At 46.6% G+C, this 27222-nt stretch overlaps 2 protein-coding genes across 2 annotated transcripts; one reads left to right on the top strand and one right to left on the bottom strand.

The window, feature by feature from the left end:
• The first annotated feature begins 3156 nt into the window (after positions 1–3156).
• Positions 3157–11077, top strand: ATP1B4 (ATPase Na+/K+ transporting family member beta 4). Its single transcript, XM_084213003.1, has 7 exons — positions 3157–3312; positions 5945–6073; positions 6900–7004; positions 7662–7858; positions 8500–8556; positions 9227–9322; positions 9769–11077. The coding sequence occupies exons 1-7, from the start codon at positions 3213–3215 to the stop codon at positions 9928–9930; spliced, it is 846 nt and encodes a 281-aa protein (XP_084069129.1). The 5' UTR covers positions 3157–3212; the 3' UTR covers positions 9931–11077.
• A 678-nt stretch (positions 11078–11755) lies between these two features.
• LAMP2 (lysosomal associated membrane protein 2) lies at positions 11756–25834 on the bottom strand. The gene is made up of 9 exons (XM_084213202.1): positions 25637–25834; positions 24461–24579; positions 23738–23951; positions 22955–23116; positions 22075–22292; positions 21439–21558; positions 21092–21170; positions 20163–20330; positions 11756–14356 (listed from the first exon to the last, which is right to left on the bottom strand). Exons 1-9 carry the CDS (start codon positions 25809–25811, stop codon positions 14214–14216), a joined length of 1398 nt encoding a protein of 465 aa, XP_084069328.1. The 5' UTR covers positions 25812–25834; the 3' UTR covers positions 11756–14213.
• Between the last annotated feature and the right edge of the window lie 1388 nt (positions 25835–27222).

Genomic DNA, 27222 nt, shown 5'->3' with positions numbered 1-27222 from the left:
CTCTCACTACCCCTTTCACCGCAAAAGAGATTTCGCAATTTAAGCCGGGCCCCGCTGTGACTGACAAGCACACATTGACCGACACTTCTCGCCATCGGAAACCCCAGCGATTTGTTCATGTTTATCCACAGCTACACGGTCTCCTGGGGGAACAGCCTGGCTTCCCCATGTAGGGCGTTGGCTGGCAGAGATGGGAGCTCAAATATGAGGCAGGATGCGGTGAGGGTGCTCCAAAGGGCACCAGATGCCAGAGGACTCAAGATAGGATCCTGCTGCGTTGAGTTTACCCCCGTTAGGAAAACAAGTTATTTTTTGATCCACTCCTGAACAGTGAGGTCCTGCAGGGTACGGAGGGAAAGCAGCGTTGCTCTCCACAGTCTCGGCACAGCTGCTGTTTTAGGGGGTGCTGTAGGGTCTGCGAGCAGTGCTGGGGAGGGGGCTCTGTCTGTCTGTGAGGCTCAGACCCAGCACAACACAGCACCCACACCCACAGTGCTGCTGTGTTAACACTCACATTTTTTTGTGTTTCCCACCCAAGAATGGCCAGCAACACCAGCACCAGTGGCGTGGAGGGCCAGCTCAGGAGCCCCAGCCAGAAGGTGGTGAGTATTTTGGGGGCTACTAGCCTCATTTCACAAGGTGAGGTGGGGGCTGCTGCAAGGACCTGCTTTGTGGCTGATAGATTTATAACTCCTTTGCTTTAGGAAATGCTGCTTTGTCTCTTAGGCAAAGCACTTTGTATGGGAGGTGGGGGGTAAAGGGCTGTGCCAGGTCTGGCCAGTGGTGCTGGGTGGTGAGGGGGACTAGAAGGGACAGAAACACTGGGCAGGGTGACCCTCTGCATACCTGGATTTCAGCAGGAGGAATCCAACTCTGAGATCTGACCTGGTCTGAAGTGAGAATGGGGAAAAGCTCCTGGCCTCCCCTAGGACACCCACAACAGCAGCACAGAATGATTTTGCCAGAGATGAGCCCCAGATTTGCTTCCCCAGCTGTCACAGCAGGCAGTGACTCAAGGCTGCCCAGTGTCCCAATATAGCCTGCTGTGGCTCTGCCTTCTCCCTGCCCCACTGCACTGCTGCCCCAGCTCCTGCCACTCCTTCTGCCCCCAGTCCTGGTGCAAGGGATTGTTCCAAGACCATCTCTGTCCTGGGCTGCAAAGATAAACCACCTGTGCTTCATTCCAGACCTGACCTAGCTCCCTAGCTGAGAGACATCTGCCAGGGACGTGGTACTGGGATCATCCCATCCTGCCCAGCTGCCCCACAGAGACCCACGGGCTGAGCCTGGGGCTCCCTCAGCCTCCCTGGGCTGCCATGGAGCCCTCGTGGCCCTTCCCAGCCAGCAGGACCAAGTGAAGGGTCACACAGCATAGAGCCAGGAGAGCTGGAAACTTCTCTCCTTACAAAGCCTCCTTCAGTTCCCAGGGTGAGGCCCCATGACAGGGGAAGCTGTCCCCATATCCCCCACAGCCCTGAGCACTGGCAGCAACTTCTGAGTGTGGGCTCTTGCTGCCTCCAGTAGAAGCTGGTGTGAGATTCAAAGGGCTTTCCCCAGTGCAGCACTAAGCACCAGTGTGGGCTCCGTCCGGGCAGCGTCCCCTGCTCTGGCAGCCTGAGGAAATGTTTCCAAAACATCTCTTGGTAGCTCTTTTATTTAATGGGGACAGTGGGAAGAAGAACACCTCCTCTTGCCCCTCTTAGTCGGTCACTTTTCCCTTTGTGCATGTCCTGGCCGGGTACAGCCCCCACACTCCTGTCCCCCGTCCCTGCAGCTGGGGCTGCTGCTTCCCGGCTGCAAACGCGCTGCTCCCGTCAGCCCTGTACCCTGCGTACCCTGCCCCTCCGGCCAGGCAGGAGCTGCTCGGGACGGGCTCCAGCCCCGGCTCTGGGACTGTGCCAAACGCTGCCGGGGCCCTGCAGGCAGCCGGGGGCATTTTCTGCCAGCAGCGCTCCCAGAGAGCCCCACCGGGCTTTACTCAGAGCCCATCAGGGCAGCCAGCGGACTGGGGAGGGTTTGCAAGCCCCAGCTCTGCCCGGGCTCCCCAGGGGACACGTTCAGCCTTTGGAGTCAGTACGCTCCCCCATTCTCACTGTGTAGCAATATTTGTGTGTCTGAGCGGAGTTCAAGTTCTCGTCCCCAGCTCAAAGGAGTTTCCAAGCAAGGCTTTCTCCGAGCTGTCGGCCACGTCCCGGCTCTCCCGAGGCAATCCCACACCCGTGGGTCCTGGCTCCGGGAGGTGCCCGTGCCCGGTGCCGAGCGCGGGGCGGTCCCGCAGAGCTCCGTGCCCGAGCGGGCTCCGCAGCCCCGGGAGCGGCCGCAGGTCCGGCCGAGCGCGGCTCGGGCCCGGCCCGAGAGGCTGAGCCCCGCTGGCAGCAGCGTTTGCACTGAAACGCCGGAGGTGACGAGGCCATCCCGGTGACAGCAGCGCCCTTCTCCCCGGCGGTGCCTGGCCCGGGCTGAAAGCAAGGTCAGCACCTTCTCCCACCCGCCCGCGTTTGGAGACCTGCCCGCATCCAAGGGGAATTAAGGGCGGCTTCCGTGCCTCAAGTGGCTCTGGCCCAGGCGCAGGATTTTTGTTCCTGAGTTCTGGACAAACAAGTTTTCACCCCTTAGGCAAAATACAAACTCTTGCAACCTGGGGAGATGCTTTTCCCTGGAACTCGGTGTAATTAAAAGAGTAACAACACAGGGATTTCTTCAAAGACTGAATTCTTGCTCACACGCCAAGGAAAACAAGCTGGTTGATCTCTCTAATACTGCTGCCTGCTATCATCTGTGGCAGCACAGAGAATGTGCACTTGAACTCAGAGATGTTGCAGAAGTGTGGGAACAGTCCCAGCCTTCCCAGACCGCAGGTTTTCTCTGGTCATGTTCACACAGGTGGAAAAAGATGAGTTTCTGTAAGTGCCAGCACAAGGAGACAGTGCCCAGTGTGACAGCAGTGACGTACATGTAATGGAAAAATGGATGCTGGGTTCTAAGTGATCTTAAGTTGGAACAGCCAAAACTGCCTCTCTTTAACTCAAGAGTGATGATGGGAAAATGGAAATTTGAAACATTTCCAGATATTAAGTGCTTTTGCATTTATTTTTGGCCAATGAGAAGTTCAGCTTGCCTGTGGGGGTTGTGTTCTGCAACTCTTCCAGGAAAATAAGCATGAGGAGAAGGTCCAGGATCCTGACAGAGAGAAGGACGAGCCCAAGGCAGACATGGGGAGCAAAACCTGGGCAGACCTGGCTGGGGAGATGAAGATATTCTTGTGGAACCCGGAGGAGAGAACATGCTTGGGGAGAACAGCCAAGAGCTGGGGTAGGTCCTTGCTCAAGCCCCACTTTCGGGGGTTGTTGCCTTTTCTGCTTCACAACAGATTCACTTGCCTGAGAATGTCCTTGATAGCTTGGACTGACCACCCTGCCCATTTCTTTAGTGTTAATGTTTCTAACTAGTGCAATAAATAACCAGTGAGGAGGACAAGCAGAAAACCATGTAGAAGGTACCCGTGGTCTGGAGGTTACTGCTGAGGGAGAGTGTGAAAGCAAAGATTTCACGCTGCCCAGACTGTGTCCCAGAAAGAAGAGTAGAGCCTGAGCAAGCGTGGGAGCTGCAGGTCAGTCTGCTGCAGCTGTGCACCCCTGCTGCCCCCAGCACTGCTGCCCCTGCCTGTCAGTCAGGGACCCCTGGGACAGTGGCTTTGGTGTCATCAGGTTGCTGGGGGAAGAGTGACTGGGCTGGGGCAGGTGTTCTGTGGAGGGTGCACAGCCTGGGGCAGAGCTGCCCTCCCTGCCTGAAGGAGCCTGGCTCTAGAAAGGGAGGGGAAGGGATGGTCAGCACTGTCACCCCACAGCTTCCAGGCAGGGACAGGGTGCCCACAGCAGGACCCACAGTGCTGTGGGACTGGGATGTGCCAGCTCTGATGGTTCTGTCTACTTTATCCACATCCATGTGCCCTTCAAAAATTATTGCTGAGTCTGGAGGTACCTGGGTGGTTAAGAGCAGCCTGTGGGGTGAGTGCTGCTGCTGGCTTGGTCCAAAATCAAGGTGCCACAAGCACACAGGGTGCCACCCATCTTTGCAGCTCTGTTCTGCCAGCACCCAGCCCCCTTGGCAAAGTGAAAATCCCAGCCTGATCCAAACTCACCTGCACATCCATCAGTGTAAGGCTGTGAACTCCCAGGGGCTGCTGCTGGGTGTTTGCAGCCCTTGGCTGGCACTGGCAATGCACCACAAGCCCCACAGCCCTCCCATGCCCCTGCCAAGAGCTCTGGGTTCTCTGCAAAGCCTGTGGTGGCAGTTGGGGGAACAAAGGAAGCTGCCCACCAGCACCAGAGGAGTCTGAAAACCTGCGAGTATGAGTCTGGGACAGACCTTGACATTCATGTTTGCACTCCTGTGCCCTTGGCTGGCCACAGAGGCAGACCAGTTTTTATGCTTCTTTCCTGGATGGGAAGGCACAGTCCAAAGTGTGGGAGCAGTAGGGTCGGTCCTTGGTGATGTAGGTTTGGTTTTCTGGAGGCTCCTCCAGGTCCTGAGGAGCTCCTTGTGAGAGGATTTGCTCAGTGTGGTGTGGATGTGACCCTGGCAGGATGCTGCTGGCAGTGCTAGCAGCACTGGGGTGGGTGCAGAATCCTCCTGTCCCCTGGGGTCACTGTGCTCTGCTGCGTGACCCCCCTGTCCATGAACACACGTGCCCTTGGTGCACACACGTGTGTTCACTTGTCTCTACATGGGGGCAGGAGAAGCTACTAGAAAATCAAAATTTATTTTAAAGTGAGTGAACTTGGAGGTGAGTGGAGCTGAACTTTTCCACTCTCAGCTCATGGGTGGGGAGGAGGGAATTTGCCCAGCCTGGGGCTGCTCCCCTGTGCTGGCTCTAAAGGTGTCCCATGAAATGGGGGCCTCAGGGGACTTGCACTCCCCAAATGCAGGGAGACAACTGGCCACAAGGCCATCACTGGAGGCCCCAGCCCCTGGGAAAGGCTGTACCCCCTCTCTGCTGGTGACAGCACTCCCTGCTGCACTGCAGGAAACATGAAAATGGGAGCAGTAGTGGGAAGATGTCCCAACAAGTACCAGCTCTGCTGCCAGGCTGGGGCAGAGGCACCATCCAGCATCGCTCTGGCAGGGCTGGACATTGTCCCTTGTGTGCCACCAGCACAGTGCTGGTCCCATCTGCCCCAGCTCAGCCCTCAGCAGGACGCAGCCCCCAGCAGTTCCCAGCACGGTGGCCCTGGCAGAGGCACTGCAGGAGAGCACATCTGTGTTCCCAGGGCTCCCTCCAAGCTGCCGGAACGTTTCTCCTGGGAAATATTTGGGTTAGGGCTTCGCTTTGCTTTCTGAGCTGCTGGGTTTTATTCATAGGCTGTGGCCTCTTGAGACATCCTCAGCCATCAGCCTGGTTCAGAGGAAAAACAAACCCATTCCCTGAATGTCTGGGCCATGAAACAGTCAGTGGTGCTGCAGCCCTGAGCCATGCTGCCTGCTCAGTCCCACTCCAGGGCCCCTCCCGTGCAGGGGACAGGAATCAGGGCAGGAGCATTGCCCCACAGCCCCATCAGGAGTTTGGCTGAACCACAGGGTGCCTTTGCATGTTACCATGCCAGGAAGGGGTGAGAAGGGCAGGAGGGAATGTTGGGTCTGTCTGTTGGAGAGAGCTGAGGCAGGTGGAGACACAGACCTGCTCCTGACACAGCTCTGGGAAGGGCCGTGCAGCAAAAGGGATACAGAACCAGACAGCAGCTAGCCCAGCCCTGGAGCAGCTGGCAGTGCTGCAGCCACCAACAGCAGAGTCTGTGTGCAGGGCCGGGCTGCAAGCTCCCACCTCCACCACGGACTCCGAGCTGCAGAGGACGCCGTGCTGAGCACGTCTGTGCATCCCTGTGGGACACATCCCACGGGATGTGCTCTGCTTGCCTTAACAGCAACATGCCTGTCTGTTTTGCAGGCTTGATCTTACTGTTTTACTTCATCTTCTACACGTGCCTGGCGGGAATGTTTGCCTTTTGCCTGTATGTGATGCTGCTCACGCTGAGCCCCTACACGCCCAGGTTCCGGGACCGCGTGTCCCCACCAGGTACGTACCCCAGCCAGGGGGCACCTCTGCCCATCAGTGTCCTACCAAAATGGCATGGCTAGCGCCTCAGGCAAAGCCCTGCTGGAGCTGGGCACTCCTGCAGTCCCCAGCCCTCCCTAACACAGCGTGTTCTCACCTCAGGGCACTGGCAGAGCTGCAGGTTCTCTGCACAGGAGCAGCCATCTTAAAAAGCCCCATGAGAAGCATTCACCCTGATGATACTAATTGTTATTCTCATTGCACTGTTTACTGTTATCATTATTCTCAAGGCAAAAGCCAAGTTTAGGTATTTCATAGGTGATGCTGATGCATTTCAGCTGCTGGCTCTTTATACCTCCTGCCTTCAAAATAAAATGCAAATCTAGAGTTGCTTTTATGCATTATTATTTGGGAGAGTTCTGGCAAGAGAATGTTCAGAAAATCCTTTCCCCGTGTCAGACACAGCATTTTCCCCATGTTTTTGTGTTGGTGGGGAACAGAAGGGCCCCTTGCCCTGCTCTTGTCTGGAACTGCTGACACAGCTGGGAACACGGGGGACCTGCAGCCACTCTGTGCAACCCCAGTCACTAAACCACACTACTACTGAGGCCCTCCATATCTCCCAGGTTCTCTGGGATATTTTGATGTGTATGGTGTTCTCCAGGGGTGAAATGAAGGTGAGGGATCAGCAGGCTGACGAGAGAGTTGATCTGTGAGCTGGTGCTGCCTCTCTCACGCCTGTGCCCAGCCCAAGCCCAGTCCCAGGGCACCAGCCCTGCAGCACAGAGCCCAAGCCCGTGGCTGCTGCACCTACATCTCCCTTACCAGGGTCTGTCTCCTTCTCCAGGAGTGATGATCAGACCATACTTGAATGGCTTCACCATTGCCTTCAATGTCTCCCAGCCCAGCACGTGGCAGCCCTACGTGGACAGCATGCACCACTTCCTAGCAGGTGAGCTCTTTGTCACCCTGGCAGCCATGGGGAGGGTTTTTTATCCATGGATGCATGCATGCAGTGCAGGGGTCTCCTCCTGGGCACCTCATGAGCCACATCTGGAAAGAGAGGCTCACAAGGTCATGGGAGCTTTGCCTTTCCAGGTATGACTTCCCAACGCCCTTGACATGTGGATGTTCTCTGAGAGTTTGGGTCTGTGCAGGTCTCAGGGGGTTTTAACAAGTCTGTTGTGTCACCGTCATATTTTCTGAAAAATTTATTTGCCCAGGATTTTCTCCTGGGAAGCTGAGAAGCCTCAGAGAAAAATGAAAACAATAATTATCTGATTTGCTTCTCTTGTGTTTTGCTGTTTTGGAATGTGTTTGGACATTGTTTACCAACAGGTGGCTGTTTCATTGGTTTCATGTGAATTGTTTTTACTTAATGGCCAATCATGGCCAGCTGTGTCAGACTCTAAAGAGAGAGGAATGAGTTTTTCATTATTATCCTTTAGCCTTCTGTAAGTATCCTTTGTCTATTCTTTAGTATAGTATTCTTTTATATAATATAGTATCTTAAAATAATAAATTAGCCTTCTAAGAACATGGAGTCAGATTCATCATTCCTTCCTTTGTCTGGGAACCCCACAAATGCAACACTCTTGGTCTCCACCAGCTTATGATGACAAAGTTCAGGAGGAGAAGAATATCGAGTGTGTCCCAGGCCAGTACTTCATCCAAGGGGGAAGTGACAGTGAGGAGAAGAAGGCCTGCCAGTTCAAGCGCTCGCTGCTGCAGAACTGCTCTGGCATCCAGGACCCAACGTTTGGCTACTCCAAAGGGCAGCCCTGCATCCTGCTGAAGATGAACCGGGTACACAGAAAGCTGCTTGTTTTAATTCCTTCCTTTGGGGCCTCCCAGTGTGATGAACACCACACAGGGACTGAAACTCCTCCACTTCTCAGAGAAAAAGGGAACTTGAATCCCCAAACCTGCAGGCCATATCTGCTAGAAAACATTCAAAAACCCCCCAAACCTCTATAAAACTTGTTCCATCTGATTTGCTGAGGCCTTAGTGCTTGGAGGGTCTTCTGCCAGGCCCTTCTTCATGAGGAACTGAGCTTTAGGGGAACACCCCAGACCCCAGATGCTTTTCAATGGGAGTTTTCTTAGAATTTAATTTAATTGAAGTTTAATAGCATGGTGGTTCAGCGCTCACTGCTGGGAAAATAAGCATGGGGGGATGTGAACTGTGTGGGGAAGAGGCTGTGTTACTCCAGGGGGTCTGGACCCCTTCTGTGTCCTCTGCCCTGTCCCTGCTGTCAGGCATCAATCTGGCTGTCAGCCACGGGCAGGTTGCACGGTGTGGGGTGGCAGACCCTGCTGCAGGGACACACAGCTCCTGTCCTGAGCAATGTGGCTGGCACCCAGAAAGGTTTAAGCTCTGGAGAAGGGAGGCAGCACGTGCTTGGCAGTGCATTTCATACCAGCATGGATGTTTTTTGCTGTTGCAGATCATAGGCTACCGCCCTGGAGCTGGGGTCCCCGTGAGCGTGGAGTGCAAAGTTCAGGTACTGCTTTCCTCCGTGCCCTGCAGCGTGCTGGGGACAGGGCCAGACATCTCCTCCTGAGGCACCTCACCTCAGCACAACTTGTCCTCATATTAGCCCCAAACACTCACAGGACCCAGAGCTCCAATGTGTCTGGGCACAACTGGAGGCCAATCTGCCGACAGTGACAGAGGTCACCAGGCTCCTGCTTCCCAATCTGCTCCTGCAGCCTCACAGGCACCACCAAGCTCAGCCCCTGGGGCAGCCTGTGGGCCTGGGTGCCAACTCCCAGCTGGAGACTGGAGCTCAGTGGGAAGATGTAGGAACTCCTCATTTCCATCTCCAGCTGCTCTGCAGCATCATCAGTCCTGGGGGCACCCTGCAAGCCAACAGCAATGGGGTGAAGGAAGGGTTCCCCTACCCAGGCAGCTCCTGGATCACACCTTGGAGAGCAAAGGAGCAGCAGGGAAGGAGCAGGCAGCAAACTGCAACCCTGCCCATGCCTCCACAGCTCCACTCTCCCCTGGCTGGAAGCAGGGCAGTGACTGTGTCCACAGCAAACACAGCACAGCTGGGCTCAGCCAGGGGCTGGCAAGGGACATTTGCTCTGAGACAAGCTCTGAGGGGAGCTGTATTTTGTGTCCCATGTCCTATGTGCGTGTGTGTGCCTCTGTTTTTTTTCTGATCACAGAAAGGCAATGAGAGCCACCTCAGGTCAGTGGATTTCTACCCTGGGAACGGGACATTTGACCTCATGTATTATCCCTACTATGGCAAGTTCACCCACGTGAGTGAGGGCTTGGCATCTCTTTCTGCTTCCTTGGCAATGGGAGGGCAGGAGCTGCTGGACTCCAGATGTGCAGTCAGGCTATTTTGGGCAGATGTGGGCAGGACAAAAGGCCACAGGCTCTGGGATTACAGAGCTCTATTTCTGTCTCTGACAAAATGTGTGTAACAGTGTGTGAGTGTGTAAGAGTGTGTGTGAGTGAGTGTATGTGAGTGTGTGTGGTTTTTAGGACAGCAGAAATCATTTGTGAGTCCCATGGTCTGGTGCTGTCCTGGGCAATGACCCCAAGAGGCAATGTGCAATGATCCATCTTGCTAAGGCACAGACCCAGAAAGGCTCAGCATGCTGGAACCATGAACCATTTACAAATTATTTTACTGAACATAAAAGCCCTGCTTGCTTTTCTGCTCCCTCAAAAACTACACTTAAATCTCCTTTCTTTCCAGGTCAACTACACCTCCCCACTGGTGGCTATGCACTTTACAGATGTGCAGAGGAATTACTTGGTCCCCATCCAGTGCAGTCTGAATGGGAAAGGAATTATCAATGACCTGAACAGCGACCGCTTCCTGGGCCGAATCATCTTCACACTCAGCATTGGGAAGTAGCCCCTGCCAACTCCAGGCACTTAGGATAAGTCAATCAGAGGCTTTTTCCTTTTTAAAGCATCAAGCCAGCATTTTTTTTCTGCTAGGAAAAACAGGCACATGGAGATTATTGTTAATTTATTTTTGTTCATAGTTAGGAAACCAATGAGATACAATGGAGCGTGGATCCACATTTTTCATCTTCTGATGTAAATCATTATCAATAAAAATTAGAAGTTTTCCTCTGGGGAGAGAACCTGCAAAAGATTTCACTTTTGATTGAAAAAAACCTCTGGTATCCAAATGCTATTTTCATAAGGTCTTTTCTGAGTGATCCCTGTGGAATGCATCTTTCCTGGCTTTAAATTTTATTTTTTAGAATCGTTTTATATGCATTTCTCAGGCGAAAGCGAAAAAGGAGGTAGTTTACTGGCACTCTTCTTGTTAAAATAATAACCAACAAAAATTCTGGATTATTCCTGCAATAACAGAGTGGAAAAGTGAAAATGGCAGCTCTCAAAATGCTTTCTAGGATCTCCAGCTCCAGAAGCATCTTGACTGCAGCATTTTACACAGCTTGTTGATCACACCCAAGGTGTTAAGCAAGGGCCACAGAAAATCGTTTGCCCTTGAACCCTTCCAGCTGTTCCTTTCTCAAGTGGGAAGATGAATGCATTTCTCCCTCCCTCCTCCTCACTCCAGTACTTCTCTCTACCCCAGGAATCCTCATCCAGTCTCTCGGACAGGGATGGGTGGGAGGAGCTCTCCTGTCACACTTCACAGGGTGGCAGTGCCTCCTGATCAGGCACAGAAGTGCCCAAAGCTCTCAGACCTGCTCTTCCCCATTCCAGAGAGGTCACAGCTGTAATGCTGCAGCAAAATGCAGGGAACTGCTCAGTCCTCTCACAGTAAAGGGGTCAGTGTTGGGGTGAGTGAAGGCATCAGTCTATCAAAAGGCTGAAGAAACACAGAGAGCACTGCCCTGAGCAGCCTGAGCCTCCCTCAATGTGACAGACCAGCTGCACTGTGCTTGCTGGGAGCTGCAAAACACAGCAGGACAGGACACCTTGGGGTAAAGTACTACTGGGAAAGCACACTTACTAAAATTACTGCCTGAGCAGGGGCATTATGGTATGTTTGTCCTACATCCATAGCCAAGGAACTTCATCTGCCGTCATTTCCTGATCTATATCAGTCTCTAAGAAGTGATTTTTTCTATTTAAAATAAAGTGACTGCAGTAAAATTAACTCTATAGTGGCATTCTTGAAACACTGGTGTTAAGAGATGCAGTTTGTGCTGCCAGTTAGGGACTGAATTTCCAAGCAGCATGTAACAACATCCTGGAATTCTGAGCACTTGATAAACTTCCCCAGGCCAAAGAGTTCAGTACAGTAAGACTCACTCTTCAGCAAGCATCACAACCATCTGGCAAAAAGGATTTATTAAGAACTATTAAATACCTGAACCAGAGGTAGTTTAGGAACTAATTCTGCCCAGTTGTCATTATCCAGATGGCACTGATAGAACCAGTGCAACATATTCATTCTGCCTGCACAAATTATCTGCAAGGGCATCTTCTGACCAGCAGAAACTGGCTTCTGCCCAGGAGGATGCTCCTGGGGGAGTGGCTCTTTTTTTGACATCAGAAATTTCTCTGTCTGCCAATTGCCTTTAGCTCTTTTAAAGCATTTGTATTAGTGGGGTCTTGAAAGGAAACCAAACTGACTGTGTCTCATGCTATTAAATTAACAGCCTTCACACTAGCACCAAGATAAAACTTTATTTAATATCTATTCCCTATCTGTCTGTTGGAAGGATTCTGATGGAAGAGGAGGTCCTTTAGCAGGTGCTAGACCCATGCTTTGACCAAATCAACACAAAAATCAATTGGTTTGGATGTAAATGTGTGAATAGCTTATAAGCAAAAGCTCCCGTTTCCCCACAAACATCCAGATCCAAGCACATTGACAATCCCTCTGGAAAAGCTCTCAGAAATGGCATTCATGTCTACTTACACTGAAACAAAGCTTAATAAACATGATAATTAACTTTATTTTCCATACACATATTCTGCTGTCAGCATATTTGTACAGTCATTTTAAGATCTGGAAAATTTTACACACCACTCTTCATGCTGCAACAACCTTAAAGTGCTGGATCAATTTTTGACTTCTGTTGAAGATCAAAATAATACTTTCTATGTATATACAATATATATATATATGTATGTGTTTGCATCTAGGAAATGACCACATTTCACTAAGATAGCCTAGCAAAAGTGATATTAAATACTTCAATCTGCAATCTCAGCATGAAATCATAGCTGTGATCCATCTGCTGGTGGCAGAGAAGCACCACACTGACAAGTGGGTGTACTCATAAAATGCCACCTGAAATAATTCCATTTAACACTGGCAGGGAAATCAAGAATTGCAAGAGCAAAGGTACAATGCAAGAGACCAAGACACCCAAACCTAAAGCGCACAGTCCAACTCAGCAGCATTTAATTACATTCCTAAAAAAAACAAAAACCAACCAAAAAAAAAAAAAAAAAAAAAAAGGAGAACTTGTTCCAAGAGCCCATTTGTACTATGGAATCACTTTTGTCAGAATCAGGTAGAGTGTATCTTTGGTCATGGTGAGGACAAGAATAATTGAATATACAGGTATTTCTCAAATATCAGAACTAACTCTCTGAAAAACTCCCTTCCCTGAATACACAGCTATTGTGAGTTACTTAAACAGCAGTGCTGACTGTCACCTTTGTGTACGTGAATTACTCAAGGTGCTTCCCCCACAACATCGATACAGGGTCAATGCACAGAGAGATTAAATATTGAAGCAGCTCTAGTAAACACTTGCTGCAGAGGACAAAACTTTGTGTGCCCCCAGGGTTTATTAGCTGCAAAAGGCTTTTGCCAAGATGGACCAAAAAGGTTTGAAGAGCAAGAGGCTTCTTTCATTCCACCAACATGAACCCGATGGGAATGAAGCAGAACACAACCACAAATGACTAAATTCGATTTTGATACAGTTTGGATATGGAACATAGAATTGCAAAGGTATGGCACTAATAACAAAGAAAGCATCTTCAAACAGGAAAGACGCTCTTATTCCTTTGGAAGTCAGTTTCCTCACTATACATATATTCATTTCTGCTTTATGATCAGCATTCCTCATGCTAGAAATTTTGTGCTCTTACACTAAGACGGCAATAATGAGGAGGTTAAAAGCAGATTAATTCTATGAAACCTGAAAGGTTTCATACCTCCACTTGCTTTCAGAGATCACAGCTTTTCAGTGATGCCCTGTTAACCTATGCAAGCTGTCCAAAGGAACTGCAGGAATCTCTGAGCAACCTGTGTTCTCAGTCAGCCTGAGTGCTCTCAAAATACTTTTGGTCCTCACATGGACCAACGCTATGTAGTTTCTTTTATGTTCAGAATCAAAGCTGAGAGAAACTGCAGCCAGTGAAATTCCAGCCTCCCACCCTCATTTCACAATTGAGCTCAGAACAAAAGGAAAATGCAGTTCAACAAAATAGCACAGGAGACATTTCCTTCAGCAGACTGTTGCCTTTTCTGAGTAGCCAAAGTTTTCCAGACCTGAACCTTATCTTGGCAAATTAGACACCAGGGTAGTGCAAAGCTCTTCAACCTACATTAGCAGTCAGCTTCTCCATATGATGTTAAACAAATTAATTCACTAGAAGAATCAGATGTTCTTCTCACATTATGTCAGGGTATTAGTGAGATCAGGTACTACTTTTACACTCAGAAGGAATAGGAAATTCAGGCTGATTCACAAGAACAGCCATATGCCAAGCTCCCAACAGAAGTCTGTTGAGAGCTAGGTTTTCATTTTCTACTGCATGTACAGTCCCTTTTGACACAGCATTCACACTTTTAATTATAGTTTTAGCTGTAGCATTAACCAAGACAAGCTGTAGGCATCTAGAAATTTTCTTGTACAAAAAGATTAAACGACAAAGTTTTGTAGATGTCTTCTTTACTAAAAATAATCACATTTCCCACAGGACACACCAACTCTGCTCAATTCTCTGGTCCTCAGAACACTTACTTTCTCCAAAGTCATACAGTAGCTTCTGCAACTCATCTTCAGACTCATGGCATGTTATTCTGTCATGAAGTGATTGTTATTCTGCCATGAAGTGATCTGAACTTTAAATAAAGAAACCTTGAATTAATTTGTTTTTCTTTCTTTTTTTTTAAGGAGCAGGCCAGGAAGTCTGGGAAAAGGGAAAAGAACAGGGAAGGTGGGCAACAGAGATGGAATGAAGAGATTATACAGACTGATAGCCAGTACGACTTTTTCTTCTTCCAATGATGTAAGATATAAAGACAAGCATGATAAGGAATCCAAGCGCCACGCCCACTGCGATGGGAATAAGAAAGTTCAGGTCAGAATCAGCAATGCATTCTTCAGCTGCAGAAAGAGGAAAAACAAAAAAAAAAGTAAGGGAGAATAAATTAGTAAGGGAAATCAAGCATTAGAAACCAAAGAAAGCAAGGAGCAGACAGACATTTTTGAGAAATTACATTGTATTAGATACAATAGTACATGTAAAATAAAATCAGTATTGAGTAAAGAGTTGATGGAAAGATTGATTTCTTTAAACACATTTACTCCACACATCCTTAATATTGGTAATATACTTCTGATTTGTACATTTAATTTCAGCTTCCTCTAGCAAGCAGAGGATAATTAGAAATGTGAGGACAAACCAGCAGTCTGAGCATGCATTAGCTGATCACACCTCAGAGTTAGCAGCAATAAAGCAACAAAAACCCCACACTGCCTTGTCCAGGGGTCTTCCCAACCCTTGAGTCACCAGCACTCCTCTGGGTTCTAGACATGAAGGCATAAGGACAACCCAAGTAACAAAGCAGAAACTCACTAAGAACTGCAAGAGACAGCCAAGATAAATGTGCCTCTGGGCATTGTATGGAAAACACTGAAAGACTTTGTTTGGGGGGGTAACTTTATTTTCCATGCAAAAGGGTTATTTGTTTCAGCTGAGAACTACACAGACCTCACTGAAATCCACATCGGAGGGGGAAATGGAAGAGATATCTCTAACACTACAGTGCTTTTTAACACACAGGCTGTAAAACGAGAGGAGCTCCTTGCTGGTACAAACACTCATCAATGATTAGCAAACCACGCTAGGACCTGGTTTCAAACTCGGGGGCAGGGCTTGGCATCTCAAGCTGTTTGCAAGGAGAGCAGAGCTCCACCTGCCTGTGCCAGGAGGGGTGTGGTGAGGCAGGAGGCCGTGCCTGGGCTCTCCCGCACGGGAACAGCGCCTGCCTCAGATGCATTTCATAAGGCAGCACTCTTGGTAAAACTATTTTGCTTGAGTTTTTAATTAGGACAGACCATCACGCTTCCTCAGAAGTTGACTGCTGTTTTTCACCAAATCAGCATGAATGATGGGAAATGTATTGTCTTGCTTTAGCTTATGACAGTCCAGCACACACTTGCCATGGCCCCTCCTGAAATACTACACAAAGCCTTTGACTAAGAGCAAGGAGAACAACACGTGGAGGCTCAACAGCTGAAAATACTGAACTCAGATTATCTGAAGGCACCTACTGCCAAGTAGAGCAACACTTGGAAGGAAAAAAAACCCCAAGGGTAAAGGAACTATGCACCTTACACGGATATTTCAAAATATTCTGATTGAAAAATATTAAAACATCTTAAAGAGAGATATACATTTGATATTTAGTCATCTTGCTCACTAAATACTAACACAGACAATTTGCTAAATGCAGGGTAATGGGTCACTAAACACTAACACTAAATATGAATAGATTTGCTAAGGATGAAAGTGCCCAGCAGGCAGTGACAGAAATTCCCTCTCTTCTTCAAAGGAAGGAGATGGCTGCAGTACACATCACACTGTGGCACTGTCACAGGCAATTCCCAGGGTGAAAAAGGGGTTAAAGTTTCATACCAGGAACACTCCATCCTTGCTGGCACACATCTATCCGGGTATGGGTACTGTTCAGAGGTGTCTTCAAGTGCAGAATTGGTAACTACAGCCCAACACACAGCAGGGCCAGCAGGAACAGCTTTTTTGACTGACGTGGCTGAATGTGTCTCCATTCAAAAAAGTCAGAACTTTTTGGCCCAAAATTTTTTTAGCCCCAGTATAAAAGCTTCCTTCCCTTTTAATTCCAATCATGACATTCGACCAACAGCCCCAAAGTTTGTGTTTTATTAACATATGCTAAGGAAGAGAGAACACTGTGGTAAATAAAAAAAATTTAAAAACCAAGGAAAAGCCAAGGAAAAAAACAAAACAAGGAACAAATGACCAAACAAAACACCCCTTCCAAAACCCAAATCCCATCATTCACTGGCTAGAAATGCTACTTTTGAGGACTATTAGCATGACATCTTTAACCTAAAATATCAGAAACCTTGACATTAGAATAGAGTATTTAGTAAACTGTGTATAAGGTACTAAACCAACCACACTCTATAATAGATTACACATGTTAATATTCCACATCCACAGGTGTTAAATACATCCACAATTTAAATGCTCTTTGCACAGACCAGAACAAAACCAACTATGTAACAGAATCGCAGATACAGACTGATTAGAGTTCACCTTACTCATTGAGTTTATTTTCTTTAAAAAAAGACAATACAAGACGTCTGTTTTCAAATCAGTTAAAAAATGTGAACAAGTTTCCTTAAGAAATAGAACAATCTTTATTTTTTAGAGCACAGGTTAAACAGATTGACAGTTCCCTATGGAGCAATACATACAGGAAAACTAGTGGTTTTATAACAACAGGAAGTCAGGTGAAACTGATGTTTCTTGAACCAGTTACCTGCACATCAGTCTAGGAGTACTTAAAACTCTGAGCCAATATACTTACAGGTTTTTGCAATGGTATTTCTAGTGCTGATTTTAGGAAGCAGTTTGCATGAATCTTCTATTTTATCACTTGGAAACTGCGTACTGTTCAAAAATTTGCAAGGTCAGAAGAATAGTGTGATGATTACTCCTTAACAGAGATGCATGTTTAACTGGTGCCACTGAACATCACTCACAAAAAAAAAAAAAAAGCTAAAAAATCTATATGAACTTCTGCATTTGAGGATATATTAATATGAAAGTCATTAGATCCATTTTTTAAAATTAAAATGGTAAGTCTTGAAGCTTGTTTCATGATTAAACTTATAGCAGTTCCCCACTTTCATTAAAATGCATTTCAGTAACTGATGCAAAATTCAAGCTGTAGACTACAAGCTATAGTAAGCATTATCCACCCATACATGCTTCCTTGGCTAGTGTCAAGAGTAAACTGTCTTTACAAAAAAAAAAAAACCAAACCAAACCATTACTGAAAGAAGTGTATTTTATGATTTGTATACAAACATGCCACAGACATCTCTACAACCCTAGAGAACACTAATAAAACACTAGAGCAGCTTTGATGCAGGCTAAACTCATTCTAAATGGGGAGACAATGTTATGTTCATTAAATAACTAGCTTAGGCAGCTCATGTTATGACATATGCAAAAAAGCCACAATTATCTAAAAGTCTAAAAGACTTTTTTTTTTTTTCCCATGCAGTAAGAATATGCACAAGGAGCCCAGAGCAAAGTTGTGCATCAAGGGTTAGTCTCTACAGAGCTGCAGTTAAAGAACAGTCCAGTTGCACTGCACTTTTTTAACCTACTTATTCTTTTCATACAGCAAGGAAAAACAGGTGTTGTGGGTCCATCTCAGACTTGTTTGGCTTTTGCATTCTTAACATCAATAAATGCTACACCGCAAACAACCCAACACAAACATTCAACATTCAGAGTGCCAATGGCGGGCAGTTACAATGTGAACTTTGACTGGCAGAGAACCATTCAAGATGAAGATTTAAAAACAGCTCAAGCTGCAACAACAGATACTGGCTCATTAAATGAAAGCATCTTTAAACAAGGTCATTCAAAGCAACAAGACAGACCAGTTCTGTGCAGAGTATGGTATGAAGTTAAGTGCACTTTAAAGTTCTGGAATATTTAGAAAGGTTATTCCCTTTAAACTGATGCCAGCAAAAGAAAGCTTGCATTAATTTAGCAGAAGTCTGCCTTAGGTGAGTATTTTAGATGATTGCCAAGGTATAATAAAGAATTCAGTGCCTAACAGGTTTTTTTTTTTTGGAAAGCATCTGAAAACGGCACTGAAGTCTTCCCATATATTCACCATTTGGCAAATTACCCATTTTGTTTGTACAGCCATGGTATAGGAATGATTCCTGAAATTACACCAAGGCAGGAGTAAATTACTCAAATCCTAACAAAGGCAAGTAAGTTACTGCTGCCGCTTCCAGAGATCACTTAATCACCAGCCTGAAGTTCAATCCTATGGAAAACGAAGTTGCTATTGGGCATTAGACAATCCTTGTTAAATACTATACAAGTCAACAGAGTGACTAATGCTGCCAGCTTAACCCACAATTACAACAACAACTAAGGAACGCAGAGGAGAGAAGCAAGTACAAATTCTATGCTATTCTGGGAGATGCCCAATGCACATCAGTTCAGAACGTGTTATTGTTTCAGGCTAGTATTGGTAAAAAGCAGAAATAGATCCTAAATGCTTTAGGACTTTTGCAACATAAAATCCTTAGACTAGCAATTCATCCAGGATTTGTCATCTTCAAAACAGCTATGAAACCCACATGGTCTTCTTAGGGCAGGAAAACAAAGTGTAATTCTGCTTCATCTGAGATAAACATTCTCCCTTTGTTTCTCAACTCCAATTAGCTGTGGCTAGTAATTACTCCTAAGTTTTGGGTCTTTTTTGGACTTCAGAACTTGCACTTGCTTTGTTTAGAGTGAAATCATAACAGGAATCACACTTAGATTCACAAAGTTTGATATCCAGCATAGCTTTTTCTTCTGCCAATTATGTAAGCAACCACTATAATGGCAATCAAGACAGCAAGTGCAGCACCAACTACAATTGGGATTAGAATGCTGTCATCATCCAGCGAACACTCCTGGGCTGTAGGTGAGAAAAAGGTTGCAATAAGGAATAAATAAAGACAGAACACCTGCCAAGTGTGGTATAAAAATCTGTTTTCCTTAATATGAAGGTGTTAAAAAATCAACTATTATTTAAACTAAGAGAGAAAGAACTGCAGAGGTCTCATCAATACATTTAGCATATTTAAGCATTTTAATTAATTTAAGCACTGATAACCTATAGCAAGTTAAGGGTGTACAAGTTTTCCTGTGCACAAGATCTGCACCAGGCAAAGGAGCAGCCATTCTTCTACATTCACAAACCAGGCTTATCAATTTCATACTTAAAGCAAGTCTGGTTGGTACTTTCACTCATTAAGGATAAAAAGTGACCTAGATTTGGTATCAAGAATCTATCCAGAACAAAGACACGTTACACAGATAAAATAACTATAATTAGAAGAAAGCTAGCTGCAACTTAAACTACTGTGTGAAATGGGTACCTAACTCTTTAGAAAGACTAAACTGTTTACCCTACACACATCTGGAGTTCTCACTTCTGTCTAAAACCAGAACTTTTCAATCTATTTGTCTACAGATCAGTCTAGTCCAATAAGACTGTGCTGCAAGTATTAGCATATAAGTGTAAGCACAAAGACCAGCTTGCACTAAATATTAAGAGGTAATTTAAGACATTTCAGTTTTCTCCTAACAAGATCAATATAATGCATCAAACAAACATTTCAGAATCTCTTTCATTCTGGATACTCAAGACTGCCTCTGAAGGAAGCCCTGACAGCTCATTCTTCCCCAACACTCCTATTCCTCAAATTGACAGGTAAAAAGAAACAAAACACCTAACAGTATTCCCAAAGTCCACTTCTGCAAAAGTTCTGTCCAATTTTCTTACATATCTGAGCTACAAATGTTGAAAGTCAAGATATTATCAAGTAACTTCTAACCTATTCTGCACAGCAATGCTTAAGTCCCTATTCAGTGTCTCTAGTTCATTCAAGTTTTGGGAAGAAGAACCACACTCTTAGCAGACATTTTTTAAGTGAGAACAAAGCTTTGCTTGAACTTGAATGTCACTCTCAAAACTTCTCTTCATTCTATGTATATCTAAACATATTTTAAAAAATTGGAACAAGAGCTTCTGAGATAAAGTGCTTGTACCTAATGCTGGTGCTTTTTAGCAAGTGAGAATTTTGCAAGCATCACTAAAAACAAAACCATAACTCTTACCTGTAGCAAACTTATTTGCCTCCACAAGGAATGGCTGAATCCATAGATTAAAAGTATGTACTTGAACATTTTCATTAATCTGAAGGGTTTGCTCTTTTCGGCACATATAAGAGCTACCAAGGAAAGCATCCCACTTGCTTAAGTTGTTGTTATCTGCACTTGAAATGACTAAACAAAGAAGGAAAAAAAAAGAAAGGGAATTTGCATGTTCACTTAAAATGCAAGACAGTTGCTAATACAGTAAGACTGAGTAGCTGAATCCAGAGGGACTGACACTTCAACACTGACTAGTCTGAAAAACAAAGTAGTGCGAAGTGGGATTGATCAGCTTAGAAATCAAAACCTGAAGTTATTACAGTAACATCTCTTTCATATGTACATGACATCAGGCTTCCCTTATACCTCCACTTGTGTCAGTGCTGCAGTTTCAAGTGTTTTAGCTTAATGCTCTTTAAATGCTGTAGCTATGACAAGCAATTAAAAAAAAAAAAAGGAGAAAACATGTTTCTTGGGAAAAAAGTACACTCTAGTTTCTGTAGGACTGGCCTTTTTTTAGTGAAAGTTAAGTACAAGAGATTGGAAGATACAGCAGCATTTTCAAACAAAGAAGACAACAGCTGGTTTAGGAAAAAAGCTTCAAAGTTGGTACAATTAGATTTCACACCACAAAAAAATTACATTACTGAAAAGAACCCCTCCTAATTTACAGTGACTCCAATTAGCAGAAGTTTCAGGAATAGTAGTGTGGTCCTACACTGTTTAAAGTAACTCTTACAACCATTTCTGCTTATTATTTTTGTTCATTCCAACTTCTAGACATAAGTAGGAGCTAACAGCAAGCATGAACAACACTGAAAAAAAGCCAGAATTATCTGATGCAGACACTGACTAAAGTATTACCCTTGTTTAAGGCAGATATTGTTTCTTACCAGAACCATTCAGATGGTTAAGCAGAGTAACATTCACCTCCCGCAGATAAAATTTCTGTACACTGGCACTTGTATTTTTCTGTTCAAGAAGCAAGAACCAAGTGTCAGTGTGCAATTTTGCATTTGTAACTTTAAGAACACATGCTTTACAAAAGCCAACACATTTACCAGTTTTACATTTTCTACCACTTTAACCCAGTTCTCCATTTGTCTTGAGGCACTCAGCTGGCCAGTTCCACTTCCCATATGGGAACAGCTGACCACCAAGCAACAGAAGGATTTTACTCTAAGTGATCACCATGCATGCCGTTAAATGATAAATTAGTTTAAAATAAAAAGTTACTTACAACAGCAAATGTGAAACCAATCAGTGTGCTATTTCCATCATTCAATTTCAGAGTGGCTGTTGTGTTACCACAGGCACCATCTGCAACAGTTGTCTTTGGATTGATGTTGATCAGAAGAGGCTGAAATACAAAGGACATCAAAGACATTCAGCTGTCTTTGGAATACATTGTCTCAATCAGGAACAGTCTTGGGTTAGAAGAGCTTGTCATAAATATGACAGCAGGAAGAGCTGAGCTTGGCTGTTACGGAACCAAGGCTGTTTGAGTTAAATTTACATGCTGGCAGCACTGAAACAAACTAATTCCTTGAGAAGTGTTACTTTGTTCCCAAACACAACAGGCTACCCTCTGAGGGGAAAGACCCTATCTGCAGGGAACAACAGCCATAACAGCTAAGAAAGATCCAGACTTTTAATCATGTTAGAAGTATTCCCAATAAAAAATTCTGTTGAATCCATGTAAGGTTTTTGAAGACATGTTTTATGCAACAAAACTATTCTGATGTCACAGAGGTGCTACATACAATACTTAGGAGAAGTTCTGGACAGCCAGCAGCGTACAAAGCAATACTCTGCATTCAGATTTCACACCAAATAACTACAGCAACTTTTACCCTCCAAAAGAAAAAAGAAGTACCTTGTCTTGGGAAACATTCAGTTGCAGCCCCACAGTTGCCAGGAAACACGTTTTATTTCCACTTTTAAGAGAATAGTTTCCTGTGTCTGGATTCTCCACAGGTTTGGGAGGAGTTGTTGGAGCAGGAGACAAAGTAGTGGTAGATGCAGTAGTTACATTGGCAATAGTAGGTGGAACAGTAGGTGCAGAAGTAGGTGTATCAGCAGGACATCTAGTCTCTGAAAAGACATTTTAATCACCATTTCATTACTGAAATTTTATTGAAGTCTTATTACTCAGACAAAGTACAGTTGCCACTTATTCTCAGAAGTCCTGTAACACTCAGTTTTAAATCCACACTCAGTACCACTTGCCTCTGACACATGGAAGCAAAACACACAAAGGCAGTTAAGTTTTTTAAAAGTGTGACATGTATTTGCTGTCAACCAAGTAAGTGGCCCTATTAGGCCACATGCTGCACGATGCTGTGCTCGTCTCTTTCCTGAGCTATGAGACGAGACAACAGGCTCTGGACTACTCAAATGCAACAGCAGAGGCCACCACTGAAGTGGAAGGCAGTCAGCTAAAACCCCTCAAACTCAAATTATTTACTCAGCAACTCAGTAGCTCTGAAGTGCTTATTTTTAATACCCCAATTACTGGAATACACACTTGAGAAGGATCCCACCTTGGCACCCAAACAATCAACAGTACACCACACTTCTAAATCCGTTCTCCTAAGCTATTTTTCCAGGAACAAGGAAAGACATACTAGAGGATATTTACAGGGATATTATTAAACACAACACATCTTAGAATTGGTGGATTTTTTATTGTGGGACTTTGCTCCCTGCACTAAGGTGCAACACAAAAAAGCTCTTTCACAAACTGAAATGCTCACCTTTTTTACTGACTGTGCCATTCTGAACAAAAGCCTGCACAGTAACATTCCAGAAAATCTGCGTTGTATTTTTTTCTTCAATAGCGAAGGAATTGTGACACACGAAGACAGTATTCAGCTGAACTGGATGTGCAAGATCCTTCATAATAACAGTAACTGGTCCTACAAATAAGCACAAATGTTTTAGTGCCTTATGAACTACAAGAACTTAGAGGTACTGCTACATTTTATATAATTTCATAAGACAAAGACTCAGCGATAATTAAGTTTAACAATCTTAAACTCTCTTGAATGTTCTCCCTGTATGTCCTGACCTGAAGTGCCAGGTAATGCAGGAGTAACCAACTTACAGAACTAGACAAGCCATTAGAAAGGTGACCCCTTTTACTTAAGTTTGTAAGGGGAAAATAATTCTATTATTAGTAGGCATTAGTACATAGACAGCCTAACATTGTATTGCTTGGCAAGGCAGAAGGTCAAGCAGTGCCCACTAAAATTAATCTTCCGTGTGCCTGCTGTCTACCTCACTGATCAAAGCTGTTTATCCTTCCCCTTCTCTTCCACTTACAGGAATTACACATCCAGTGAAGCCATTTGGCCTGCATTGTTACCCAGCAGGTACAAGGAACAGCAGTTGGCAGCACGTGGTACAGAACTCATTACATTCATTACTAACTCCTGTATTGCTTCTTACTTTGAAGAAGCCAAGCCAGGTCAGGTACACGAGGTCTGACACTTCTGGCTGAGACTGCTTTGCAAGTCAGATTCTGCTCTGAACGTTACCTTTTCTTTTAGCATCAGGGAATGCAGCTGTGTCATTGGTGTTGTAGGTTAGTGTGATGAAGTCTCCCTGGTAAGTTTCATTGGTTTTTGTGATGTTCATGCTCCAAGAATGACCTTCTCCAAACTGCACTGCCACAACGGCAGCCTGTGTGTCATTGCCACAGACGCTTCCATTGTGTGTCACGCTCGATGACAAATTCAGGGTTGTGGTTTTCTAGAAGAAAAGGGGAATTTAAAATGCATTCACATGCAGCTCTTCCCCATGACAACATTATAAACTTGCTGGAGTTAGCTGAAACCTTGCACAAGATAAGTGAGATTATTTTAGGTTATTCAGGAAAATTATGATAAAGGGTCCCTGACACCTGCCTGAGAAAGGAGCTGTATCAGATTCCAGTACAAAAGTACAACTCTAACCTGGCTGTAAATCTTGATCACGTTGAGCTGCAATTACGTTTACTGCTTGGGTTAAGAACATAACTACACTGATACTGGTTAGACTTGGTGAGTTTTGTGTACATCATTTAAGTAAGAGCAACAAGGTACTTTCAGTAATTTGTATGACTGAGAACTTATTCTTTACTTTATAAGGACTATATAGGGATATTCTTCTCAACTGATTTAGTAAAAAAAAAGTAAGAAATCAAACACCCTAGGTAAAAGAATTTAAACTTTAATCCAGGTCAAAATCCAGTTCTCAGCAAGTTACTCCCAAATACTTACATAATCACCAGTGTTTGATTCATATGTTATCAAGAACCTCATCATCCAATTTGCATACAGGCATGTAGCATTAGAAGCATCCTTTATATCTATTTCAACTGCATAGGACTGGAAAAACCCTGCAAGATATGATTATCAGATATTAAGACATTGCTTTTTCTTCATTTTCTAGAACCACTTAAGAGGACAGCTCATCACAAAGCAGTAAATTATGTCAAGACCATATTTAATTTACCAGACAGTGAAAGAATAGCTAGATTTCTAAAAAGTATCAAAAATAGGAAGCACACTACAAAACTGCCAAAGCTGGCAAAAATTGAGAGAATGTTTTATAGTCTGTTTATCTGACACAAACTAATATTCTCAAAGCACTGACTGCCCAACACTGGACACTTTTAAGATTTGGCTGTACAGGGTGTTGGGCTATCTCGTCTAGACCGTGTCTTTGCCAAGAAAGGCTGGACCAGCTGATCCTTGAGGTCCCTTCCAACCTAGAATTCTGACTCCCTGAAATAAGCATCAGCTTTCTGGTGACACAGTGGGCATGAACACAGCACTTGAACAATGCGCTGCTTGTAGACCAGGGTCTATTATTTTTATTATTTTACGTGTTGTATCAGTGATTACGACTCAAGCTGACCCCCAAGTGATGGGATCGGCTTTGCCCTCATTGTGCTTCCACGATTCCCAGCTTGAGAAACACGGGCGGTAAATTCCCTCTGCCTTTTACGAGAACTTTTCCCAGCTGCTGTATTCCCGACGCGGTGTCTGTCTCCCGGTACAGACGCTGCCGTGCCCGCGGCCCCACGCCGAGAAGCGCTGACAGGACGGCCGGGCCGGGCCGCGAGGGCGGGCCCACGGTCCCGGCTGCTGGGCCCCGGCCCTCGGCGGAAGCACCCCGGGGCTCCCGGCCTCCCCGGCACGGCGCGGGGCCTTGGCCCCGCCGCTGTCCCCTCCCCTCCCGTGGGTGGCAGCGCGGGGGGGCGGCAGCAGCGGCGCCTCCGCCCCGGGGCCGCCCCCCGAAGGCGCCGCGGGGCCGAGGCGGCCCCGGGACCCCCCCGGAACCCCCGGTGCCGCGTCACGTGCGGGACGGGGCGGGGGCGGGGAGCGGCACGAGCCCGCGGGGACACCCGACACCCACTCCCCTCCCCCGGGCCCCGGCGCTGCCCCGCTCACCAGAGACGCCGAGCAGCAGCAGCGGCAGGAGGAGGCGGCCGCGGGAGGAGGCGGCGGAGCGGCGCGGGCCCATGGCGACGGTGGCGGTGCTGCTGCTGCTGCCGGCAGCGGGGACACCGGGGCACGGCGAGCGGCTGGGGCGAGCGGGCGCGACAAAAACCTCGCTAGCGGTCATGTGAGGGGCGGGGCGGGGCCGCCCGCGCGCCGCCAATCGCCGCTCGGCGCCGCCGCTCGATTCCGTGGATCGCGGACGGGCCGCTCGTCGCGCGCCGCCTCGGGCGGGCGGCTCTGGTCTGGTCCGCTCCTGTCCCAGTCCCCGTCCGGCAGCGGCGACAGCAGCGCCCACCGGACCGGGGCTGCGCCGCGGTGGCCTCTGCAGGGGCAAGGTAGCAGCGGCTTCTCCTGGCCCTCGGCAGTGTTTGCGGTGTGCCCTGGCACTGCTCCAGTCTGGGAATGGGTACCTTAAAAGAGGTGCACATCCCGGGAAGTTTAATATAGAGGCTTTCCCTGAGAAAAAAATAAAGAAATTGCCCATGTTTGCAATAAATACAAAGGGTTAGTGGGCCTTCAGTGTCCCTGGGCAGGCTGTCGCTGCTGTGCATCCACCCTCCCCGGGGCACGGCGCCTCCGGTGACCGGGCAGAAACCCCCTCCAGGCACGGCCCCTGCGGCGGGAGGGATCGGCACCTGCACCCGGAGCTTTTACGTGTCTTCTGCTGGTGCTGAAAGGCAGAAAGTGGGGCAGGAAACGATGGGAGACCACAGGAGTTTGGTGCGAATGAGGGAGAGAAGAACCTGCGGTGTGAAGCGGGGAGGAGGCGGCTGGACAAAAAACTCGGTGGATTTGGGTCTGGAAGGTGGAATAAAGCGTGATGGATGCTGCATTGATGGACACTATTGATTAGGGGGAAAAACCCCAGAACCCCATACCCAACGAAAAGAAGCCAGAAAGGCTGGCTTGGCAGAGAAAGGGGAAATGGCAGAAGGCGTTGAGGCTGGGAGAGAACCAGAAGATGGCCCGAGGAGACAGGAGCTCTGTTCCCAGCAGGGAAGGGCCGAATGGAATAGCATATTCCTGCCGGTGATGCCGTGGAAGAACTGAGGATTTTCAGTGGTCGGGCTCTAAGAGACATCCCCAGCCATTGGGGGAGAAGATGAAGTCTGAAGAAGACAATAAAACACATTGACCAGATAATGGGACAGTTGGAGTGTAGATGGTGTTGATAGGAAAGCAGTTATGCAGTCTGGAGGAAGTGGAAATAATTTGTTATCAAAGGGCAGTTAATTTCGCTCAGCTGTGTGCTTGCAATCCTGTACTTTCCCATAGAGTGTCACAAAACCAAAGCTGGCGTGTCAGGGCCACCACAGAAACCAGGGCATCGAACAAATGAGGGTCTCACACACAAGGGCTTTTGTGCTGAGAGAAGTTCACTGCTTCTTTGCATTTCTTTTTGTGCTTAGTAACTACACCTGGAGCCCACTCCCCACATGTGTTGCATACCTGCACGGGCACTTGTCTAAGCATGGTTGCACGTGACTCTCAGATTCACGTAATTTCAAAACAGAGTAAATTTATATTTATCCTTT

This window comes from Fringilla coelebs (genome assembly GCF_963513975.1).
Source record: "Fringilla coelebs genome assembly, chromosome: 11".
NCBI classification, from domain to species: domain Eukaryota; kingdom Metazoa; phylum Chordata; class Aves; order Passeriformes; family Fringillidae; genus Fringilla; species Fringilla coelebs.
The sequence above is the reverse complement of the archived record's forward strand: the minus strand, read 5'-3'. Positions and strand labels throughout refer to the sequence as shown.